Genomic DNA, 22,027 nt, shown 5'->3' on the forward strand with positions numbered 1-22,027 from the left:
CCTCACAATGCTATACAATGACATTGCCTTAAGTCAGATAGCACAATGATTTGTCAGTTGAGGGGGACAAGCATCACATAGAAGTGTAAGACAGTACTGCAATGACTGTTGCAACAGATTCTTGACACTCAAAAGCTCAGTTTCCCCAGAATAGTGTCATCAAAAAGAATTATCCTTGTTTGTAATGAAAATGTTATCACATTTCCAGATCAACAACAACATGAAACATCCTTCCCACATCCGTCTGATTTTCACCATCACTGTGGTTCATACGCATACTGTATACATGCTTTTATTTATGTGCAATAACTCCACGCATATGACGTAGACAAAGTTTTTACACTTGTGACGTGTGCTTTGTATGTGCATAGACCCTCTAACTGAGTGGCCTATGTTTAGAGAAACTATTTCCTGTTTACATTTACTAAAAATGGTGTTTCCTGGTCCTGTTGGCTTAATATGGGGTTTTGTAAAAAGGCCTAGTAATGTCACAATTACAGTACACAGGTGCCTTTGGCCTAAATTAACTCTGCTTTACACAAAGCTATACACTTTTACCTCTACTATGATGTATACATCATAGTAGAGGTAAAAGTGTATAGCTGTAACTTGATATAGTTCCAAATGTGCATGCCTTAAACTAACAAAAACCAGAGTTGTAGGCCTAATACTTTCACCAAGCTTAGTACAAAATTGTGCACCAAACCCTTGGTCCATTGTGAGAGTGTGATTTGAAGGAGTCAGGCGCAGGAGGGTAAATCACAGAATACAGAGTTTATTCCGTAGTACACAGTTACGCTGGATAGCGTCAACAGTCCAGTGCGCAAAACAGGCGCACTGGAACAAATACAGGCACATGAGGAAAATATACCCTGGGAATACAAAGTACAGGTAGCTCCACCGAGCTACACTCATCTCACATGAAACAATCACCCACAAGGACAAGGGGCAGAGGGAACACATATACATGTACTAATGAGGGGAATATGAACCAGGTGTGTGTAATTGACAAGACAAGACAAATGGAATGATGAGATATGGAGTGGCAGTAGCTAGAAGGCCGGTGACGATGAACGCCGAAGCCTGCCCGAACAAGGAGGGGAGGCAGCTTCGGAGGAAGTCGTGACATCCATGTGGCGCTACATGCCTCAAAACTGTTTCATTGCATTGGCATTGCGGTCATGGCATTACATTAATTACAGATAATTATTTAGTTGACATGACTTGGTCATAATTGTATCCTTATTCATCAAGTAGTACGAGCACAACCGTATCGTGACACAATCAGTGACAAACGTGTGTGTGTCTATGTGTGTACTGTAAGTGTGTGTGTGTGTGTGTGTGTGTGTGTACTGTAAGTGTGTGTGTGTTTACTGTAAATGAATGTGTGTGTGTTTCCTCATCAAACCTTGTTGACGCCATACTAATCTAACACAGATGGAGTTGATAACGACATGTTGAATTAACTTCCCCACCCCCTAATTTAGTCCAGCAAAATAGTTTCCTCTCCCAGTGGAATAAAAGTTAAACAACTTCAGTAACATTCTCTGTAAGAGCACACAAGGACAATGTTTTGAAGTCTTTGTAGCAGCCCCTGATGTGGAGTTGCAATGAAGAAGCTATAGAATTAGAATTTCTGTTGTTCAATTTCTATTGAATGAGTTGCTATTCAGGGCCCAGTTTTTCAAACGTTATCTATCAGGATATCGGATAGGGTTAAATGCATGGAAATAGAATGAATAGAACAGGGGTCCCCATTCAAGTGTCACGACTTCCGCCGAGGCTGCCTCCCCTCCTTGTTCGGGCAGGCTTCGGCGTTCCATCATTCCATTTGTCTTGTCTTGTTAATTACACACACCTGGTTCTTATCCCCTCATTAGTCTGTGTATAAGTGTTCCCTTTGCCCCCTTGTCTTTGTGGGTGATTGTTATATGTGAGAGTAGTGTAGCTCGGTGTAGCTACTCGCACTTTGTATTGCCGGGGTAGATAGTTTCCCCTGTGCCTGTTTTCGTGTGTCGTTATCCAGCGCAATTGTTGTACGACGGAATGAACTCTGTATTCGGTGAATTACCCTCCTGCGCCTGACTCCTTCTATCACCCTCATCAAATCAAGTCAATGAGTTGTCCGTTCTATCCATTCTATTTATATGTATTTAATCCTCTTGGATAGGCAAAATCCTGATAGATAACTTTTGAAAAACTGGGCCCTGGTGACTGAGTGACTGACATACTTCCTGAGGATGGGATAGGTCAAGACAGGGGATTGTGGGATGTCAGAGAACCACAATGGTGTCACAGTGGGTCAGCCCTGGTGCCAGATTCACCACTAACTGGATTTTCATTGGAACTGATCCCACCCTGTCACCCACAGCCTTGACTCTGGCCTGGCCAGGAGCCATAGGGAGGCCAATGCCAACCAGCTACACACACACACAGACAGACAGATAGACCAAGGCCTCTGCAAATAGTCAAATCATGTATAGTAACAATAGAAAAATCTACGTTTTTCAACAGAAGTGATTCAACATATCGAGTGGCAATAACTCACGTTGTGGATATCAATTACCTCATTGACGCTGACCTCATACTCTAACTATAATACACTATCCGTTATCAGTTGCTTACATGATACCCGCCCAAACCGCATCATCATCCGGCAAGCCTGCCTCTCTGGGGTCGATCATTTCCAAACAACCCTCCCTCTTCCGCAAAAAAAGAAGAGGCTCGGATAAAAACCGAGAGAAGTAGAGCAGCGATCACACTTCATCGTCAACCCGCTCTGGAACACCGAGCCCAATTGAGGACTAGGAACATACCATACATACACAAGGTAAGAATATGGATGTCAATACATGTAACCACATTGCCCTATGTTTTCCAGATTTCAGTTGGTATTTAGGCTATGCTATAAGTGATTGCATTAGGCTACAACATTTTGCTGATTGTTTTCTGTAAAGCAAACATACTTCCTTCACCATGGAGTGGAGTTTAGTCCGCTAAATAACATTTGATTTAAAGGATTTCAGTTACTCTACTCAAGTGGAAGGTCAAATAAAATTTCAGTAAACATTGAACGTTTTTTTTGTATTGAATTTTCCCATGCGTTGCCTTTGTGCATAGTTTAAATCTGAATGCATAAGCATAATTATAATTAGCTCATTATAGCCGTTTCTCATAGGTTGTAGTTTTGGATGCTTGGAGGTGTTTTTATCTTATCTATAGATGAGATTACATAGTTTAATCTATACTTTAGTGTTTCCCTTAATTTATTTACTAGGAATATGGACCAATTCAATTACTAGATTTGGTTTAAACCTACTGTATGACCTATGGAGAGCTGGGTTCATTTGTTCTGTGTATTTTAGTATTTTAAAACACACAGCCCAAAACAAATACTTTTATTTGAGTATTTGAATGGTTATTTGTAAAGAAAGTATTTTCAAATAATATTTTCAAATACCTGGGTTAAATGCATGGGAATGTAGTCAGTGTATTTGAGTATTTTCAAATACTTTCCAGGTGTAATTTTCAAATACATTCCAATATTCAAATGCTTGTCTTTTCAAATAAAAAATATATGAATACTTACTTCGAAATGTATGTAAAAGTAATTGAGATATTTGAAATAGAATTTGAACCCAGGTCTGGTCCTATGGGGTTTTGGATCAGTTAATGGTGTAAATGGCAAGCGGATATTTACACTCTTGGTTCCTATTGTGTAGGCTAGTTATGCTCCATTACCTGCCCAGTAGTAGCTCTCATGTATTTCAGGTCTATGCCATTCTTGTCACCTGATGGTGGATGTCTCCGCACCTTGGCACATGTAGGCTATGTGGGGAGTGACAGAGTGAGTCAGTCAAAAGGAATTCACCTATTAGTGCTTTCTCACTGCTCAAGTCAACTACTGCTGACCATTCCCTGCCACATCTCTCTCTCCCACATTCCTCTCCCCTTCTATCCCAAATCTTTCACACCCACACTCATCTCTCTTTCTCCATCCCCCACCTCTCTCTCCATCCCCCCACCTCTCTCTCCATCCTCCCACCTCTCTCTCCATCATCCCACCTCTCTCTCCATCCCTCCACCTCTCTCTCCATCCCTCCACCTCTCTCTCCATCCCTCCACCTCTCTCTCCATCCTCCCACCTCTCTCTCCATCCCTCCACCTCTCTCTCCATCCCTCCACCTCTCTCTCCATCCCTCCACCTCTCTCTCCATCCCTCCACCTCTCTCTCCATCCCTCCACCTCTCTCTCTATATATCCCTCTTTCCACCTAATACTCCCCTCACATTCTGTTTCATACCGTCATGTCTCTCCCACCTCTCTCTCCAGTATTAATCTCACTATCCTTCTCTCTCTCATTTCATCATCCATAAATTCTCTCAGGAATCAACAGCTCCAGAATGAGATCATTCTAAAACGTATTGTTGCAATAGTTGTAACAAGTGAAGCAGTTGTGAATCAGTGTTATTTCAGATAACAAATGACAGAGATTACACTGAGAAAATGTTTCTTGGAATGTGGTTTCCTAGAGGTATTTATCTGTGTGTGTGTTGGTTCCACCCTGTGCCTGACTAGCCCTGTATAGAATTGTAGGCTTTAAGCAACTCGCTTAACTTGGGAATTCCTCTGGACAGCATCTCTCAGTACTACAGCACACTCTTAGTGTCCTCGGATACACTGTGAATGAACGAGACAATCATGAAGTGGCTCACATGCACCACCATCAGGACAGGGTCCCTTCCAGGAACCGGCTGACGATTAAGGGGCTGCATAGTAGTCCAAACTCGGCTATGTTGCTTAGTAACAAGTTGATCCCAGATCATTGCTTACGGATCAGTGCATTTAGTGCATTCCTTGCTGTGAGTGAGTATTGTAGTGTGTTGTGTCACCAGGCATTGTGTGGCGGCTGGGCTGGCTGGTGGTTCAGGCCAGGGGGCCTCTCAGTGCTTTGGCTGACCTGTCTGATTCACAAGTCATGAGTGACTGGCCTTCTGTGGTCACCGGTCAGCCAGTCTGTCTGGTCATAGACTGCTAAGTTTAGTGGGTTACATTTGTTAGACAGTGGGTGCTCTATTCGATATGTCTAATTTTAAAATGTGATCTGATTGCTCTTTATGTATTATCTCTCTGTCTATCCATCCATTTGTCCATCCCTCCCTCCCTATTTCCTCAACCCTTTCTCTCTGCAGCCTAAGGTTGATGACTCAACTATTCTCTCCATAAAGCTACCTGCGGTCGACTCACTCACTACCCTGCGGACTTCAGGGGTTTGCTTTTTCCTCTTTCTATTCTGTTACTTTGTCACTTTTCCCTCATTTTCTCCACCCCTTTTTCTCTTATGTCGCTCCTTTCTCTTTCTCCTCAATCTCTTTTTCTTCTCATCTATGTTCTCTCCCTCTTCTCTCTCTCTAAATCGTAATGTTTTTCTGCGGCTACATTCAGTCTCTCTGATGAACAGAGCAGGTGTTATACCATGGCTGCATCCCAAATTGTACCCTATTTCCTATTTAGTGCACTACTTTTGACCAGAGTGCACTAAATAGGGAATAGGGTGCCATTTGGCACACAGACCATTTGTAGAGTGGGCATGAAAGACCACAATGCCCCCTCAGTACCAGACCCCCACACCAGACCCCCTTTAGAGGGGTTTAGATAAAGACCCCGGTATAGCAGGCATAGCTCCAGCCAAGTAGCTTACCATACCTAAGTAACACAGTGTCATGACAGTGTTAGGTCAGTTGTCATAGGCAGACATCAGCTTTCATGACATGTGTTATATCATTATTACGACACAGTTAGTAACTTAGTATAGTCCTTATGATAGTGTGGGCATAACATATCCAGTGTCTCTTCCCCAAAAAGTAATGAGGAGACATGGAAAATAAGGCTATTTTAGAGTATTGGAACCAAACCTAGGAAGAGAATGAAAGGAAGATAATTAGCTAGAACAAAACTATAGGTGTGTAGCATGCTAGGTAACACTGGTTCAATGTGATACTAATCAGATCACTCCTATGGCTGCCTGGTTTCCCTCAGTGAAGAGTAAACTCTGTTATAACTGTGTTAAGTGCATGCCATCATGGCAAATATGCATGCACAGTCGCATACACACACAGCTCCCTCTGTCTACAGCTGTTTTCTTCTTTTTAAATCAATTCATTAAGCTTTATTGGTATAGAAAGTGAGGGAACTTACATTGCCAAATAATATTTTACCAACAGCAACATCAGTACTAATGTTTAACTGCACACTTTAAAGTTGTTTCCATATGTTAGTTCTTATCCTTGCTCTAGCAGCTGTATTTCAAAACATCCTTATTCAGTTTGATGATCATCTTGATTTTTGACTAGAGTACTGCGTACTGCTGTGCTGAGTTAAGTATAACACTAACCTCTGACTCTAACACCTACGCCTTACTTTCCTATATCCCTTGAGAGGTGAAATGGCTGCTGTCTGATTCTCTACCTGCTGAAGCATTCCTGTGGTCACTGGTTAGCACGTCACACATCCTTACTGTACAGGTCAGCTAGCTAGACTCGTCACTCAGACTGACAGGGGGAGTAGGAGCTGTGCTCAGCACTTCGAGACAATTATGTTAGCGTAATCAGAATCAGAATCACCATTATTCGCCAAGTCTGCTGCATGACTGAACACTGATAGGAAATGAAGCTAGGGAGTTACCTGCCTCATTCACAGTACTGATGTGGTTGTTGTGTGGGAGTTTGATTAGTTTGTGTGTCTGAATATTAGCCTAGTGTTCTGGTATGAGGCTGATGCTGTTGATAGTCTATAACTGACTAAACTCCAACAGCAGGTTTCAACAGCCTCTCATTCACATCAACACTCAGACTTGATCTACTAAGAGAGCAGAGTTTCCTCTGGCCCTCATGGGTCTGAAGGGAATACAGTGCTATGAAAAAGTATTTGCCCTCTTTCTAATTTTCTCTACTTTTGCATATTTGTGATACTGAATGTTATCAGATCTTCAACCAAAACCTAATATTAGATAAAGGGAACATAAGTGAACAAATAACACAACAATTACATATTTCTTTCTTTATTTCATAAATAAAGTTATGCAACACCCAATTCCCCTGTGTGAAAAAGTAATTGCCCCCTTCCACTCAATAACTGGTTGTGCCATCTTTAGCTGCAATGACTCCAACCAAATGCTTCCTGTAGTTCTTGATCAGTCTCTCACGTCGCTGTGGAGGAATTTTGGCCCACTCTTCCATGCAGAACTGCTTTAACTCAGTGACGTGTGGGTTTTCAAACATGAACTGCTCGTTTCAAGTCCTGCCACAACATCTCAATTGGGATTAGGTCTGGACTTTGACTAGGCCATTCCAAAACTTCCAATTAGTTGCTTTTTAGCAATTTCCATGTAGACTTGATTGTGTGTTTTGGATCATTGTCTTGCTGCATGACCCAGCTGCGCTTCAGCTTCAGCTCACAGACGGATGGTCTGACATTCTCCTGCAGAATTCTCTGATACAGAGCAGAATTCATGGTTCCTTCTATTAAGGCAAGTCGTCCATGTCCTGAGGCAGAAAAGCATCCCCAAACCATCACACCACCACCACCATGCTTGACCTTTGGTAAGATGTTCTTACTGTGGAATGCAGTGTTTGGTTTTCGCCAGGCATAATGGGACCCATCTTGTCCAAAAGGTTGACTCAAGTTTGCCAAAAAGCACCTGGATGATCATCAAGACTCTTGGAAGAACGTTCTATGGACAGATGATTCAAAAGTATACGTTTTTGGACGACATGGTTCCAGTAATGCCTGGCGAAAACCAAACTCTGCATTCCACAGTAAGAACATCATACCAAAGGTCAAGCATGGTGGTGGTGTTGTGATGGTTTGGGGATGCTTTGCTGCCTCAGGACATGGACGACTTGCCTTAATAGAAGGAACCATGAATTCTGCTCTGTATCAGAGAATTCTGCAGGAGAATGTCAGACCATCCGTCTGTGAGCTGAAGCTGAAGCGCAGCTGGGTCATGCAGCAAGACAATGATCCAAAACACACAATCAAGTCTACATGGAAATTGCTAAAAAGCAACTAATTGGAAGTTTTGGAATGGCCTAGTCAAAGTCCAGACCTAATCCCAATTGAGATGTTGTGGCAGGACTTGAAACGAGCAGTTCATGTTTGAAAACCCACACGTCACTGAGTTAAAGCAGTTCTGCATGGAAGAGTGGGCCAAAATTCCTCCACAGCGACGTGAGAGACTGATCAAGAACTACAGGAAGCATTTGGTTGGAGTCATTGCAGCTAAAGATGGCACAACCAGTTATTGAGTGTTGGGGCAGTTACTTTTTCACACAGGGGAATTGGGTGTTGCATAACTTTGTTTATGAAATAAATGAAATAAATATGTAATTGTTGTGTTATTTGTTCACTTATGTTCCCTTTATCTAATATTAGGTTTTGGTTGAAGATCTGATAACATTCAGTATCACAAATATGCAAAAGTAGAGAAAATTAGACAGGGGGCAAATACTTTTTCATAGCACTGTATATGGTCATTCAATTTTCAAAAGAAACCACTAACTAACTGGGTGGGACAGACAATTTCCTCCTAATCCGTGCTAGGGAATGAGTTAAACTCTCATCGACTAAAAACGAGAGAAAAAAATGCTGATTTTTCCTTTTAATCTTGTAAATTGCTACCAACAAAATAGGGGTGTGTGTGTGTGTGTGTGTGTTAGCATGTGTGTGTGTGTTGGATCCTGTAAGAACTGGTTTAGTAGGATCATTGCCAGGCCACAAACCAGTCCTACACAGACACACTGCATTGTGGGATTTTCAGACAGCATTTGATAATCATGTGGTGTCTGAGGCAGCCTCGCTTTGTGACGGGCGCCCACGCGTGTGTGTAAAAGACGGGCACTAAGCGTGTGTGTGGGTCTGGACATGGGGACTACACTCTTAGAAAAAAAATTGTGCTATCTACATTTTAGTCATTTAGCAGACGCTCTTATCCAGAGCAACTTACAGTTAGTGAGTGCATACATTATTTTTCATACTGGCCCCCCGTGGGAATCGAACCCACAACCCTGGCATTGCAAACACCATGCTCTACCAACTGAGCTACCTCCCTGCCAGCCAGCCAGCCATTCCCTCCCCTACCCTGGACCAATTGTGCACCACCCCATGGGTCTCCCGGTCACGGCCGGCTACAACAGAGCCTGGATTTGAACCAGGATTTCTAGTGGCACAGCTAGCACTGCGATGCAGTGCCTTAGACCACTGCGCCACTCGGGAGTTATCTAGTTATCTAGAACCTAAAATGGTTCTTTGGCTGTCCCAATAAGAGAACCCTTTGAATAACTATGTTTGGCTACAGGTAGAACCCTTTTGGTTCCATGTAAAACCCTTTCTACAGAGGGTTCTACATTGAACCCAAAAGTTCTACCTGGAACCAAAAAGGGTTATACCTGGAAACGAAAAGGGTTCTCCTATGGGGACAGCCGAATAACCCTTTTGGAACTATTTGTGTGACAGATAAACCACGAAAGTGAGACACACAGGCTCAATGTTAGCAGGAAACATATGGCCTGGTCTGATAGACTAGAGGGAGGGACGGTAGGAAACAGAGAACAGAACACAGCGGAACGTCTGCACAAAGGAAAGTGAGAGGAAACCCAGCTAGAGAAACTTATGCTCTGCAAGAGAGGCTCAGCTAGGGTATAGAAAACACAGCCTGCATACACCTGGGGGTTTCCTCCAGCTGAGAAACACCTGGCTTGAAAGGGATATGTAACCTTCTCTGTTTGTGTACAGTATGTGTGTGTTGCGTGTGTGAGTTCCACAAGTACAGTCCTGCAGAGTCATTCCAGTGAAAGACTCAGGGAGTCTTTCTTCCAGGAACATCTTGTCTTTGTGTCTTGTGAGTTGATTAGCTTCAGGTTCCTGAGCAGTGTGTGTGTTAGCCAGCGTAGCATTTCGACCTCACTTCTATCAAAACAACAGGGCTATTAGCCCAGTCAGACACACAGGATGAGTCAGACAACCGCCAGCTGGCTGCGGTGTGTGTGTGGGGGCCAGTATGAAAAATGTATGCACTCACTAATTGTAAGTCGCTCTGGATAAGAGCGTCTGCTAAATAACTAAAATGTCAACAACAAAAAATGTGTGTGTGCGTCTGAAGGTCAGGTTTATATGTTGGTCTTGGTCCCATGCAATGACCACAGTGCTGGAGTCTTCTTCAGTTTATTTTCACTCTTTCCATCTTTCTTGAAATTCCTAGGTTTTTCTCTTTTGTCTTGCTCCTCTGTCTTCCCACGTCTCTCTAAGGTTGAGTCATGATTAGTCACAGTTGACAGAGAGGCAATGGGGCCTAACAGGGTTTTGCAGTGCATCTCCAGTCTGACATATATGTTTACAGAGAGAAGTAGATTCATTCACATTTCATTCCAATGTTTATTTTATTGCAATAACTGTGATATGTGGTTGTCTTACCTTCCCTAGTTGAATGTACTTACTGTATGGCGCTCTGGATAAGAGAATCTTCGAAATTACCTAAATGTAAAATTCCATTAGCAGACACTCTTATCCAGAGCAACCTACAGTATTGCCAAATAGCACAATCATCTCACCTCCACCATCACAACACATTTAAAAATACAAAAGTTATAAATGTCAGATTAAACTAAGCGTGTTGTGTGGTTACAAAACGTAAAAAGCTCTGCACTTTAGTCTTTGTAGTTGCTAGTGCAAACAGCCTTTTTGGAAAGCCAACTTAGTGGAGTCAAACTTTGTAAAGTTGCCGTTCATTTCCCCCCTCTTCTCCTCTCATCTCTCTGTATTGTCGTGAGTCATTCTACCCGCCCTACATCTGCTCGACTCTTTAGGAACCGCTTCCATACTGCCTTTGCTTGGAATGTTGCGAGAGTGCTTTAGCAATATTTTGTGAGCTCACACACTCATATACACGCATACACAGCTCTTCAGACTTCCCCTTGCGTGTCCAGCTGTGTTTATGTTGTTTGACACTGTTCTTTGTTCCTTAGGACTAAGGGCTATGGTCTCTGTTAGACACTCATTCACTGGAGGGAGAGAGAAAGAGTGAAGATGGTCTCTATCCTGTTTATCCCAGAGGGAGCACAATTTTATAAACACAGCGGACAATGGTTATGAGTAGGGAGGTGAGACAGGGACAGAGGCAGGGACAGAGGACAGGGGGAAGGGTACAGGAGGTAGTGGCAGAGGGACAAAGGAAACAGGTTATGGATCACACTACAGGATACATTTTCTGTCATCATTTACTTATGTTTGTTTTATGTTTTATGTTTGTTTAAATTTATTTTCCAGCAGAAAAGATCCAGACACGACCATGGCCAGAGTATTGGGACTTCTGCTCTTCCTGTCAGCTCTCTGCTGCTCCCTAGCGGACAAAGTAGGTACCACACCCACTGCACTGACCACAGCTACAGATAGAAGTTGCCCTGTGGTGCAGATCTAGGATCAGCTTAACCTTGCAAAATGCATGAGGTGGAAATTGCTAAACTGACCTTAGATCCGAGTCTAGCGTTAACTTCATCACTACTATTGCCATGCAGACAGTGTGTTTTGTTGGTACTGTGGAGCTTTGAGCTCACTTCTCTTACCTCTCCCGTGGCAGATTGAGCTTCGTCGCACGAAGAGAGGCACACGCTACTATAAAGGTGAGCTTGGATCGCCCGCTCTGCCCTCTACAACTGGATCCCTCACCCTCTGACTCCCCACGTCTGTCCCTCTCTCCACACTAGTCATGTGTTAGCTACAATCAATCATTTGTTTGTGTGTCACTTACACCTTGTCTTTGAATGTTACTGTCTCTCCTCTTGTAGTAAATGACTCATGTGTCTGTGTCTCTCTGTCTGTGTGTCTTTGTCTCTGTCCCTGTGCGTGTGTGTGTCTGTCTCTGTGTGCGTGTGTGTGTGTGTGTCTGTCTCTGTGTGCGTGTGTGTGTGTGTGTGTGTGTGTGTGTGTGTGTGTGTGTGTGTGTCTGTGTATGTGTGTGTGTCTCAGCGCGTTGTGTGGATGGCCAGTCAGCTGCGGTGCGTGGTTATGGGGATACATGGATGAGATGGAGGGGACAGCGTGCGGAGTACTGCCGCTGTGCATCACAAGGACAAGAGCGCTGTCACTATGTGCCCGTCATCAGTGAGTGGAAAGACACAGACACACTTACACATAGATATATATACAGACCAACACACACACGCTCACAAACCCCCACACAGTCTAGGCCGGCAGAGTTACTACACTGTTCAGCCTTTCATTTCTGCCTGTGTATGTATCTTGTTCTCTTTTCCAGTCTTTATTTTCCACTGTTTGTCTTTGTTGGATCAACAGAACCCCCATCCCCCTCCCTCTGTCTGCCTGCCCCCATCTCTCCACTCTCTATTTACAGTACCTCTCTCTTCTGTTCCCTTACTTCCTCCACAATGGAGAGTGGTTGGTGTCATGGAGAGAGAGGGTGTAGTCTAGGATGGAGAGTCATTAGAACACCCACTCATTGTGACTTTCACTATGTATAAACGCTCTTGGCACAAACCCTCCCATAAGCACGTCCCTTCACCCCCACTGAACAACGCTATGAGGCATGACCATCCCTCTGATGACAGACTAATCACTACCACATTCTCAGCCTGTGTGAGGTTGTACGCTGTCAACAAAGAAATTGGATGTTGAAGCTTTTCTGACAAAGGGAAATTATGAGAATTTGTGATGTAAAAGAGGCTATGATATTTGTTATTAGAGGTGGGCACTTCGTCTGCGATGTAGCAAATATTGTTGTTAGAGAAAGAAAATAAATAAATCCAATATGTCTAACCATCACTCTCTACATCCCTATCTCCCTCCCTCCGTCCCTGTAGCCTGCTATCAGTCAAGGTGCTACAACGGGGGAACCTGTAAGGAGGCGGTCTACTCCTCTGACTATCTGTGCCAGTGTCCACCAGGCTTCACAGGAGCCCAGTGTGAGATCAGTAAGTAGAACACATTCAGAGATCACACTACACTACACTGTCAATAAATACTACTGGGCCTATATACTACTGAAAAACAAGGACAAGGGGATATGACACGTTTCCATTCTATCCCCCAGTCTTTATATAGATTAATTTAGCACAATATGCTCCTCACACTCTTCAACTTATCCCTGGACTTAGAACTCTCCTAGTCACAGGCTGAGCTACATTTAGTATCTGCAAGTTCCTAAGTGGAATAACACAACCTTAGCCCCGGGCTAATTTGGCTGTGCCCTTCTGCGCTGCTATTGAGTCTTATCTAGTAGTAATCTTGGTTACCATCATCATTAGGCCAGCAGACACACAGAGAAGGGTAGAATGCAATCCTGCTACAATGACTCATAGAGGTTATGGAGTTGTGGTCTGTGGGCCAGCCGGGGAAAAAATCGGAAACTCCATGGAACTCAGTGGTTTGCTGACATAAATCAGTTAGTTTTATTATATTTGGAGGCCGTTGTAGACACCCTACCCACTCAACATTCAACATGTAAATTCGAAATCACATGTTGACGGTCTAATGAGTGAGTTCACAGCCAAATGAGTGAGCCCAGAGTCATATTATGTGATGTCATCTATCAGCATCATCATTCACCAATGGTCATTTGTTGAAACCACAGCGGCCTAACTCTCTCCACATGTGACTCTGAGTGAGCCTAACCAGAGCCGTATACTCTCTAAATGAGTTTAATCAATACTCATGCGTGTGTCATTTCATAGATACCATAAGATCAGGGAGCCAAAACACAGAAGAGATGTGTGAGTGAGTCCATAGTAATGTAACCAGGATGCATGACGATAGGAGGATGCCATAAAGGAAAGCTAGACAGACACACAGAGAGACTATCAGATCAACATGGTTATGATGTGGTTCCTCATGGATACCAATGACGGTGTCCAAAATGGCACCCTATTCCCAACATAGTGCTCTACTTTGTACCAGAATCCTATGTGCCCTGGTCAAAAGTAGTGCACTATAAAGGAAATGGGGTACCATTTGGGACATAGCCTACGTGTTTGGATGGCTGGATTGTATAGACTCATTTCTCTCCCTCTCCACAGACACCAATGAGAAGTGTGTGGTGGGCCAGGGTAAAGGCTATCGTGGTACGTGGAGTACCAGTCGGATCGGCTCAGAATGTATCAACTGGAACTCTACAAACCTCAGAGGGAAGAAGTTCACCGCCAAGAGACCAGAGGCTAACAGCCTAGGGCTGGGCAACCACAACTTCTGCAGGTACACACACACACACAAACACACACACACACACACACACACAAAACACACACACACACATACACACAACAATCAAGCCCTCTAGATCAATTTTCCCCTCCCCTGTTCTCTCTCTCTCTCTCAGGAATCCAGACAATGATACTAAGCCATGGTGTTATGTCTACAAGGGAACCCAGATAGCCTGGGAGTTCTGTACTCTCTCCAGCTGCCCAGCAGGTAATAACATGATCAACTATGATAGCATTATAGTATACCGGTATTTGGTTATATTGTTGCCATGGCAAACTATAACAAGTTGGCAAAATCAGAAACAGATTGGCACCAAGGTTGCTTTACTGACAATGTGGTCACAGAGTAAATTAAATCTGAGTTCACCTGCACCTCACCCGGTGTGTTTTTCCAGACCAGAGCCCAGTGGAGTGTGTGCAGGGCTCAGGGCAGACGTACAGGGGGACGGCGGCCGTCACTAAGAGGGGCTCCAGCTGTCTTCCCTGGGACTCACCACTCATCACCCGCAAGTTCTACAACGCATGGAGGTCTGACACCAGACAGCTGGGGCTGGGGAGTCACAACTTCTGCAGGTAAGATCATAAATGTACACAAACTCTCTTTCTCACACACATATACACCACAGGAGGTTGGTGGCACCTTAATTGGGGAGGATGGGCTCGTGGTAATGGCTGGAGCGGAATTAGTGGAATGGTCTCAAATACATCAAACACATGGTTACCATTAGCACCGTATTATGAGCCGTCCTCCCCTCAGCAGCATATATACACACACACACAGCCACACTTATACACTCTGTCTCTCTTACAGGAACCCAGACGGTGATCTCGGCCCCTGGTGTCACGTCTACAGGAACATGAAGCTGACCTGGGAACTCTGCGACATCACCAAATGCCGTGAGTATCCCTGTTACCATGACTACTGTCCAGGAATATCGGCCACAGTACGCATCATCGTCCTCTCATGTGCCGGTCAAATGGCCACTGTCTTTTCTGCCAAGTATTGTCATCATCATCATTACCTACAGTAGCTTACTGTAATGCATGTGATGACTAAGAAGACAATGAGTCAAATGTCTGTCAGGATTGTAGTGAAATGTGTAGGAGGCTAAATTGAGTACATTTGCAACTGTAGTCACACTGTATGAGTACTTGAGTAACTGTTGTTTGTTCTTTAGCGAGGAGACCAACCACCATTACTACTCTAGGCCCCAAGGCTCCCACCAGCAACAACAACAACAGAGGTACGACAGCCACAAAATAACACATCCAATTCACCTCTACACTCGTCTCACAGCGTTTCTCCTCCTCCTCCACACCTCCCACTCTCCTTCTATTCCTCCTCCACACCTCCGCCCCTCTTTTTCTCTTCCTCGTCCCCACCTCCTCCTCTCTCCTTCTCTTCTTCTTCCACACCTCCTCTCTCCTTCTCTTCTTCTTCCACACCTCCTCCTCTCTCCTTCTCTTCTTCTTCCACACCTCCTCCTCTCTCCTTCTCTTCTTCTTCCACACCTCCTCCTCTCTCCTTCTCTTCCTCGTCTCCACCTCCTCCTCTCTCCTTTTCTTCTTCTTCCATACCTCCTCCCGTCTCCTTCCCATGAATGTTGAGGTTTTTAAATCTACAAACAGAAAACAAAATCTAATATAAAGACCGTCCCCCGCGGTAGGTACCTGTGGCCAGCGTGCTGACAACAATCGGAGTCTCCCCTCCTTCCGTATCCTGGGAGGAGCCCGGGAGAGTGACATCACAGAGCAGCCGTGGCAGGCAGCCATCAACGTGTACCGGCCCAGAAACAAGGCACACTTATTCCTGTGTGGAGGGGTCCTTATAGACTCCTGCTGGGTCCTCTCTGCTGCACACTGCTTCGAGGACGGGTATGTCTAGTACACACATACATGCACACATTCACACACATACACACGCATCCACGCACACAGTGCACACACACACACAAGTGTAACTCAGTGATCTGCTGTCTCCGTCAGGTTTAAACCAGAGCGGCTGCAGGTGGTTCTAGGCAGGACGTTTCGTAAGAACTCCTCCAGCAGTGAGCAGATCTTTGAGGTGGAGAAGTACTGGAGCCACGAGAAATACAACAAGGAAACCTTTGACAACGACATTGGTGAGCCAATGCAATGTTAAAGGCCCAGTGCAGTCAAAATTCAGTTTTTCCTGTGTTTTGTATTGTACGAAAGCTGATGAAACAACATTTTATTAGTGTTATTTCCTGATAGTTGCTGGTTGAAAATACCATTTATATAGGACCTTCTAATCAGCCTGTTTGAATGAGTTTCGGCTTGCCTGGTGACAACACCAGGAGGTACAGTGCCTTGCAAAAGTATTCAACCCCCTTGGCGTTTTTCCTATTTTGTTGCATTACAACCTGTAATTGAAATTGATTTTTATTTGGATTTCATGTAATGGACATACACAAAATAATCCAAATTGGTGAAGTGAAATGAAAAAAATAACTTGTTTAAAAAAACTCTAAAAAATAAATAACGGAAAAGTGGTGCGTGCATATGTATTCACCCCCTTTGCTATGACGCCCCTGAATAAGATCTGGTGCAACCAATTACCTTCAGAAGTCACATAATTAGTTAAATAAAGTCCACCTGTGTGCAATCTGTGTCACATGATCTGTCACATGATCTCAGCATATGTACACCTGTTCTGAAAGGCCCCAGAGTCTGCAACACCACTAAGCAAACGGCACCACCAAGCAAACAGCACCACGAAGACCAAGGAGCTCTCCAAACAGGTCAGGGACAAAGTTCTGGAGAAGTACAGATCAGGGTTGGGTTATAAAAAAATATCTGAAACTTTGAACATCCCACGGAGGACCATTAAATCCATTATACATTTTTTAAAATAATATGGCACCACAACAAACCTGCCAAGGGAGGGCCGCCCACCAAAACTCACGGACCAGGCAAGGAGGGCATTAATCAGAGAGGCAACAAAGAGACCAAAGATAACCCTGAAGGAGCTGCAAAGCTCCACAGCGGAGATTGGAGTATCTGTCCATAGGACCACTTTAAGCCGTACACTCCACAGAGCTGGGCTTTACGGAAGAGTGGCCAGAATAAAGCCATTGCTTAAATAAAAAAATAAGCTAACATTTGGTGTTCGCCAAAAGGCATGTGGGAGACTCCCCAAACATATGGAAGAAGGTACTCTGGTCAGATGAGACTAGAATTGAGCTTTTTGGCCATCAAGGAAAACTCTATGTCTGGCGCAAACCCAACACCTCTCATCACCCAGAGAACACCATCAGAATTGAAGGAATGATGGATGGCACTAAATACAGGGAAATTCTTGAGGGAAACCTGTTTCAGTCTTCCAGAGATTTGAGACTGGGGCGGAGGTTCACCTTCCAGCAGGACAATGACCCTAAGCATACTGCTAAAGCAACACAAATAATAACAAATAACAACAAATAATAACAAGATAACTAATAATGTAAGCATACTGTGTCCATAATAAGTATATAGGTTGTATGTTGGGAGCTTTTGGGAAAGAGCACAGTTAGAAAGATATGGCATATAGAAGCAAACCGGATGGACATCATGAAAATGATCGGAGAGGTTGAGAGTAGAAGAAGTTCAGGAGCAAAAACAAATAAAATAGAATTATTGTAAAATTGACTGTGTCAATAAAATATAGATAGTAAGTATAAGCTGGAAGTAGAGGCCTAAGCATTGTTGTTCACTAATTTACCCCAAGTAGGGAAAGGATGGCGGGGTTGAAAAGTGATAAAGGGGAGTATATATATAAACATAATAATATAATAATAATAATAATATGCCATTTAGCAGACGCTTTTATCCAAAGCGACTTACAGTCATGCGTGCATACATTTTTTTTTGTGTATGGGTGGTCCCGGGGATCGAACCCACTACCTTGGCGTTACAAGTGCCGTGCTCTACCAGCTGAGCTACAGAGGACCAGCTGGTAGTGATGCAGACAATTACATTGATGGAAGTTACAATCTATCTGCAATATTAAGCTGATCTACCCCCCTAAAAAATTTTTTTTTCAACACTTGAGTGGTTTAAGGGGAAACATTTAAATGTCTTGGAATGGCTTAGTCAAAGCCCAGACCTCAATCCAATTGAGAATCTGTGGTATGACTTAAAGATTGCTGTACACCAGCGGAATCCATCCAACTTGAAGGAGCTGGAGCAGTTTTGCCTTGAAGAATGGGCAAAAATCCCAGTGGCTAGATGTGCCAAGCTTATAGAGACATACCCCAAGATACTTGCAGCTGTAATTGCTGCAAAAGGTGGCTCTCCAAAGTATTGACTTTGGGGGGGTGAATAGTTATGCATGCTCAAGTTTTTAGTTTGTCTTATTTCTTGTTTGTTTCACAAGAAAAAATATTTTGCATCTTCAAAGTGGTAGGAATGTTGTGTAAATCAAATGATACAACCCCCCAAAAAATCAATTTTAATTCCAGGTTGTAAGGCAACAAAATAGGAAAAATGCCAAGGGGGGCGAAAACTTTCGCAAGCCACTGTAAATTGGTTAATAGACCAATAACAAAGAGTTCCAAACCTCTCTGCCAATAACAGCTAGTTTTAAGTTTTCCCCTCCCCACTCAGACCACTCCCAGACAGTCCAAAAAGCAATTTTTGTCCATTTTAATGGAAAACTATTATAGTAAGGTACTTAATTGTCACCCAGAAATGATTTGATATTGATTTAAAATTGCTGCATTTGGGCCTTTAAGCACTGACACATCAATCCGTATGACATGATTATGTAGTATTTATGAAGAGCCATTGAAACCATAGTATAGCACAATCACTCATTCTCTTCTGGCCCTCCTCCTCCGTGCCCTCTCCTCATCCTCTTCCTCCCTCAGTCTTGATGAAGCTGAAGAGTGATATTGGCCTGTGTGCTGTGAACTCGCCGGAGGTCCTACCCGCCTGTCTGCCTGACCCAGGCCTGGTACTGCCCGACTGGACCGAGTGTGAGATCTCCGGCTACGGCAAAGAGAAGGAGTGTAAGACAGACATCATCCTTTCTTTGAATTCTTAATCTATTTTTTAAACTGGTTCTATGGTTTATTTTCTGTAGCCTAAATCACACAGAATAATTTTAAAATACCTAAGGCAATGTTTCTTAATCCTGGTCCTGGGGACCCAAAGGGTTGCAAATTTTTATTTTTGCCCTAGCATTACACACCTGATTCCACTAATTAAAGGGTTGATGATGAGTTGATAAGAGGAATCAGGTGTGTAGTGCTAGCTAGGGCAAAAACGAAACATTTACAGGATTAAGAAACACTTACCTAAGGGAATACATGCATACATTTAATACAGTATCTTCTGATGATAACCCTTGCTATCTTTTTTTATCCAGTCTAGAGATGTAAACAATATTATATAGGCTATAGGTGTTAGCGACGGCATTGAGGAATTAATCTAATACTCTCCCCCCATAGTTGATGCGATGTACTCTGAGCGGGTGAAGAGGGGTCACGTGAGGTTGTGGCCTCAGGACCGCTGTGTCCCTAATGTCTTATCTGGACGTCTGGTCACCTCCAACATGCTGTGTGCCGGGGACACCCGTGGTCTGGACGACGCCTGCAAGGTGAGGAGGGCTCTTCTTCACTCTCCTAACACTCTCTGTCTGCGTCCCAAATGGCACCATATTCCCTATATAGTGCATTTGTCCATAGTAGTGCACTATATATGTAGGGAATAGGGTGCCATTTGGCATGCAGTATGCAGCCCTAAGCCCCAAACACTCTGCAACACTAAGCACTTAAATAGCTAATTAGCTGGTATGGTTGAAACAAGTATGTGTCATGTTGGATGTTAGTACTACTGCTAATCTTTATCAAATGGAACAGTATGCCTACTGCTGAGCCATGACAACCACAACTGACCCATGTCCCTAATCTACTCCTCTCCTCTGCAGGGGGACTCTGGCGGTCCTCTTGTCTGTCCCAAGGATGGGAGGATGACTCTGATGGGGCTGATCAGCTGGGGAGATGGCTGTGGGAAGAAAGACACGCCCGGGGTGTACACACGTGTTACACAATACACTGACTGGATCAGCAGCAAGAAACAGGAAACTAGCCAGTAAACAAACGCACATACACTCACCTGGAGAGAACTTGTGAGAGAATTCATCTTACTCCGTCATCAGAGAATTCATCAGACTCCTGTCCATCAATCGCAATGAATGCCTTAACCGAGGAATGGACAACCACTTAACGCATAAAAGGAACCTCTAGTACTCCAGTACATTCTGTGTAAGCATTGTTTAACTCTTTGTGCCTCCAAAGTGAATAGACTACTACTCAATCCAGCTCAGTGCCTTCCAGCTGATTCCTGTTCTACCCAGAGCTATAACGTTATATCTCCATATGCAGCTCACAGAATGTTGGACATTTACTTTGCACACAAGGTTCCATAGGAATGTATATAGCCACTCCAATTAACATTTTCCAGTTCATTTAGAGTTAATTTTACATTGGTGGCTTGCTGTCTGAATGTTGCCATGTTACATCAGTGCATATGTTACCCTACAACACCATAACATTAACCACAAGACAATCTGCTGGATCTGAGTCAATGTAAGACAGCGGCTGCATTCCAAACTGAAAACTCAACCCCATCGCTCCGCACATGTTGACTCCCTCAGCCCCTAACTGTTCTGTTTGGAACTTATGGGTCTAAGCAATAAGGGGGGGGGGCATGAACGAAGGGATTGAGTTGTCAAATTGGAACATAGCCAGAGCCTGAATACAGCCACCATTATCTGTCTCCATTCCATAAGCGTTGGGTTGAGCCCAGCGATCAGCATGTACAGTATTTTAATGTTGGTTTTATGTTCAAAGGGAATGGGAGGTGTTTGCAATGACTGGAAGTTTGTACTGTATCTAACAAAAGCTATTTGCCTGCAAAGCCCTTGGACTCCACCTCCCTCCCATAGTACAGTATTTGGTTATGTTTGAGTGGGTGTTCATATTATGTATCTCATAAACATACACCCTCTCAAGGAGAGTAATGTTTTATTTTATTTTACTGGTGTGTATTAAGTTAATATTTATGTCTGTTTCTATTACTATTTTTTCTACTGTAATAGTTTATGCAGTTTTTTTTAGTAGCTCAATGTGTAGAGTTTTGGAAACGTTGTTTATGTTTATCATAACCTTTTTCTAAGAAAGACACACCTATCTTTTAAAATAAAAAACATTTAAGTGAAGTTGATGGTTATCTCTTCAATTTCTCTTGTTACAGGGGTAGGCTGTGCCCTAGACTAGAGTAAGCCTAGAGGCCTAGACACACAATAGCACATACATGAATTAAAATGACTTCTGTGTGTATCATCATGCCAGCACACATCAAATAACATCTTTTTAGTACTTGGCTACCGACTTTAAATGTCATGGAGATGAACCAAAGATATCCACATGTGCATTGGAGTCCTGTTTTATTTTGGAATGTACAGCAATTGCTGACAAGCAAAACATTGTGGGACTATGTCAACAATGACCTACTGAAACAAATACCAAAAGATAGTTTTTGGGTGGAGTTTTCCTTTAATAATAATCCTTTCCTGTGCATATTTGTCAAACATTTCGACCAGCTGAAGGACCAACACGACGGACAATCGGCAGAGTAAATTGTGTGTGGCGTTGATTACACAATTGAAAGCATTGCCACGTTTCGTGACTTTCGGGATTCATTTTTCCCCTTCACATTTTTTAAATGACAAGGGGCTTACGTTTTGCCCTTTTTTC

At 43.5% G+C, this 22,027-nt stretch overlaps 1 protein-coding gene across 4 annotated transcripts; it reads left to right on the top strand.

Annotated features, from left to right (window-relative positions):
* The first annotated feature begins 2,730 nt into the window (after positions 1-2,730).
* plat (plasminogen activator, tissue) lies at positions 2,731-21,489 on the top strand. 4 transcript variants are annotated; one of them, XM_041901265.2, is made up of 16 exons: positions 2,745-2,830; positions 3,772-3,847; positions 11,323-11,407; positions 11,633-11,675; positions 12,022-12,156; positions 12,873-12,983; positions 14,085-14,259; positions 14,384-14,475; positions 14,663-14,840; positions 15,079-15,164; positions 15,446-15,511; positions 15,935-16,142; positions 16,254-16,390; positions 19,136-19,276; positions 19,718-19,866; positions 20,197-21,489. In XM_041901265.2, exons 2-16 carry the CDS (start codon positions 3,831-3,833, stop codon positions 20,362-20,364), a joined length of 1,791 nt encoding a protein of 596 aa, XP_041757199.1. In that variant the 5' UTR covers positions 2,745-2,830; positions 3,772-3,830; the 3' UTR covers positions 20,365-21,489. The 4 variants fall into 4 exon arrangements, with proteins under 4 accessions (XP_041757200.1, XP_041757199.1, XP_041757202.1 ...); XM_041901266.1 differs by lacking the exon at positions 3,772-3,847 and having other exon boundaries at positions 2,731-2,830; XM_041901267.1 differs by lacking the exon at positions 3,772-3,847 and having other exon boundaries at positions 2,751-2,830; positions 11,326-11,407.
* The last annotated feature ends 538 nt before the right edge of the window (positions 21,490-22,027 follow it).

Source organism: Coregonus clupeaformis, chromosome 16, assembly GCF_020615455.1.
Source record: "Coregonus clupeaformis isolate EN_2021a chromosome 16, ASM2061545v1, whole genome shotgun sequence".
NCBI classification, from domain to species: Eukaryota; Metazoa; Chordata; class Actinopteri; order Salmoniformes; family Salmonidae; genus Coregonus; species Coregonus clupeaformis.

What these genes read in the sequence shown, in the direction of transcription:
- plat (XM_041901265.2), top strand. An exon ending in GCACACTGCTTCGAGGACGG is followed by an intron (nt 16,143 to 16,253) that starts GTATGTCTAGTA and finishes TGTCTCCGTCAG; the next exon opens with GTTTAAACCAGAGCGGCTGC. An exon ending in CTACGGCAAAGAGAAGGAGT is followed by an intron (nt 19,277 to 19,717) that starts GTAAGACAGACA and finishes CTCCCCCCATAG; the next exon opens with TTGATGCGATGTACTCTGAG.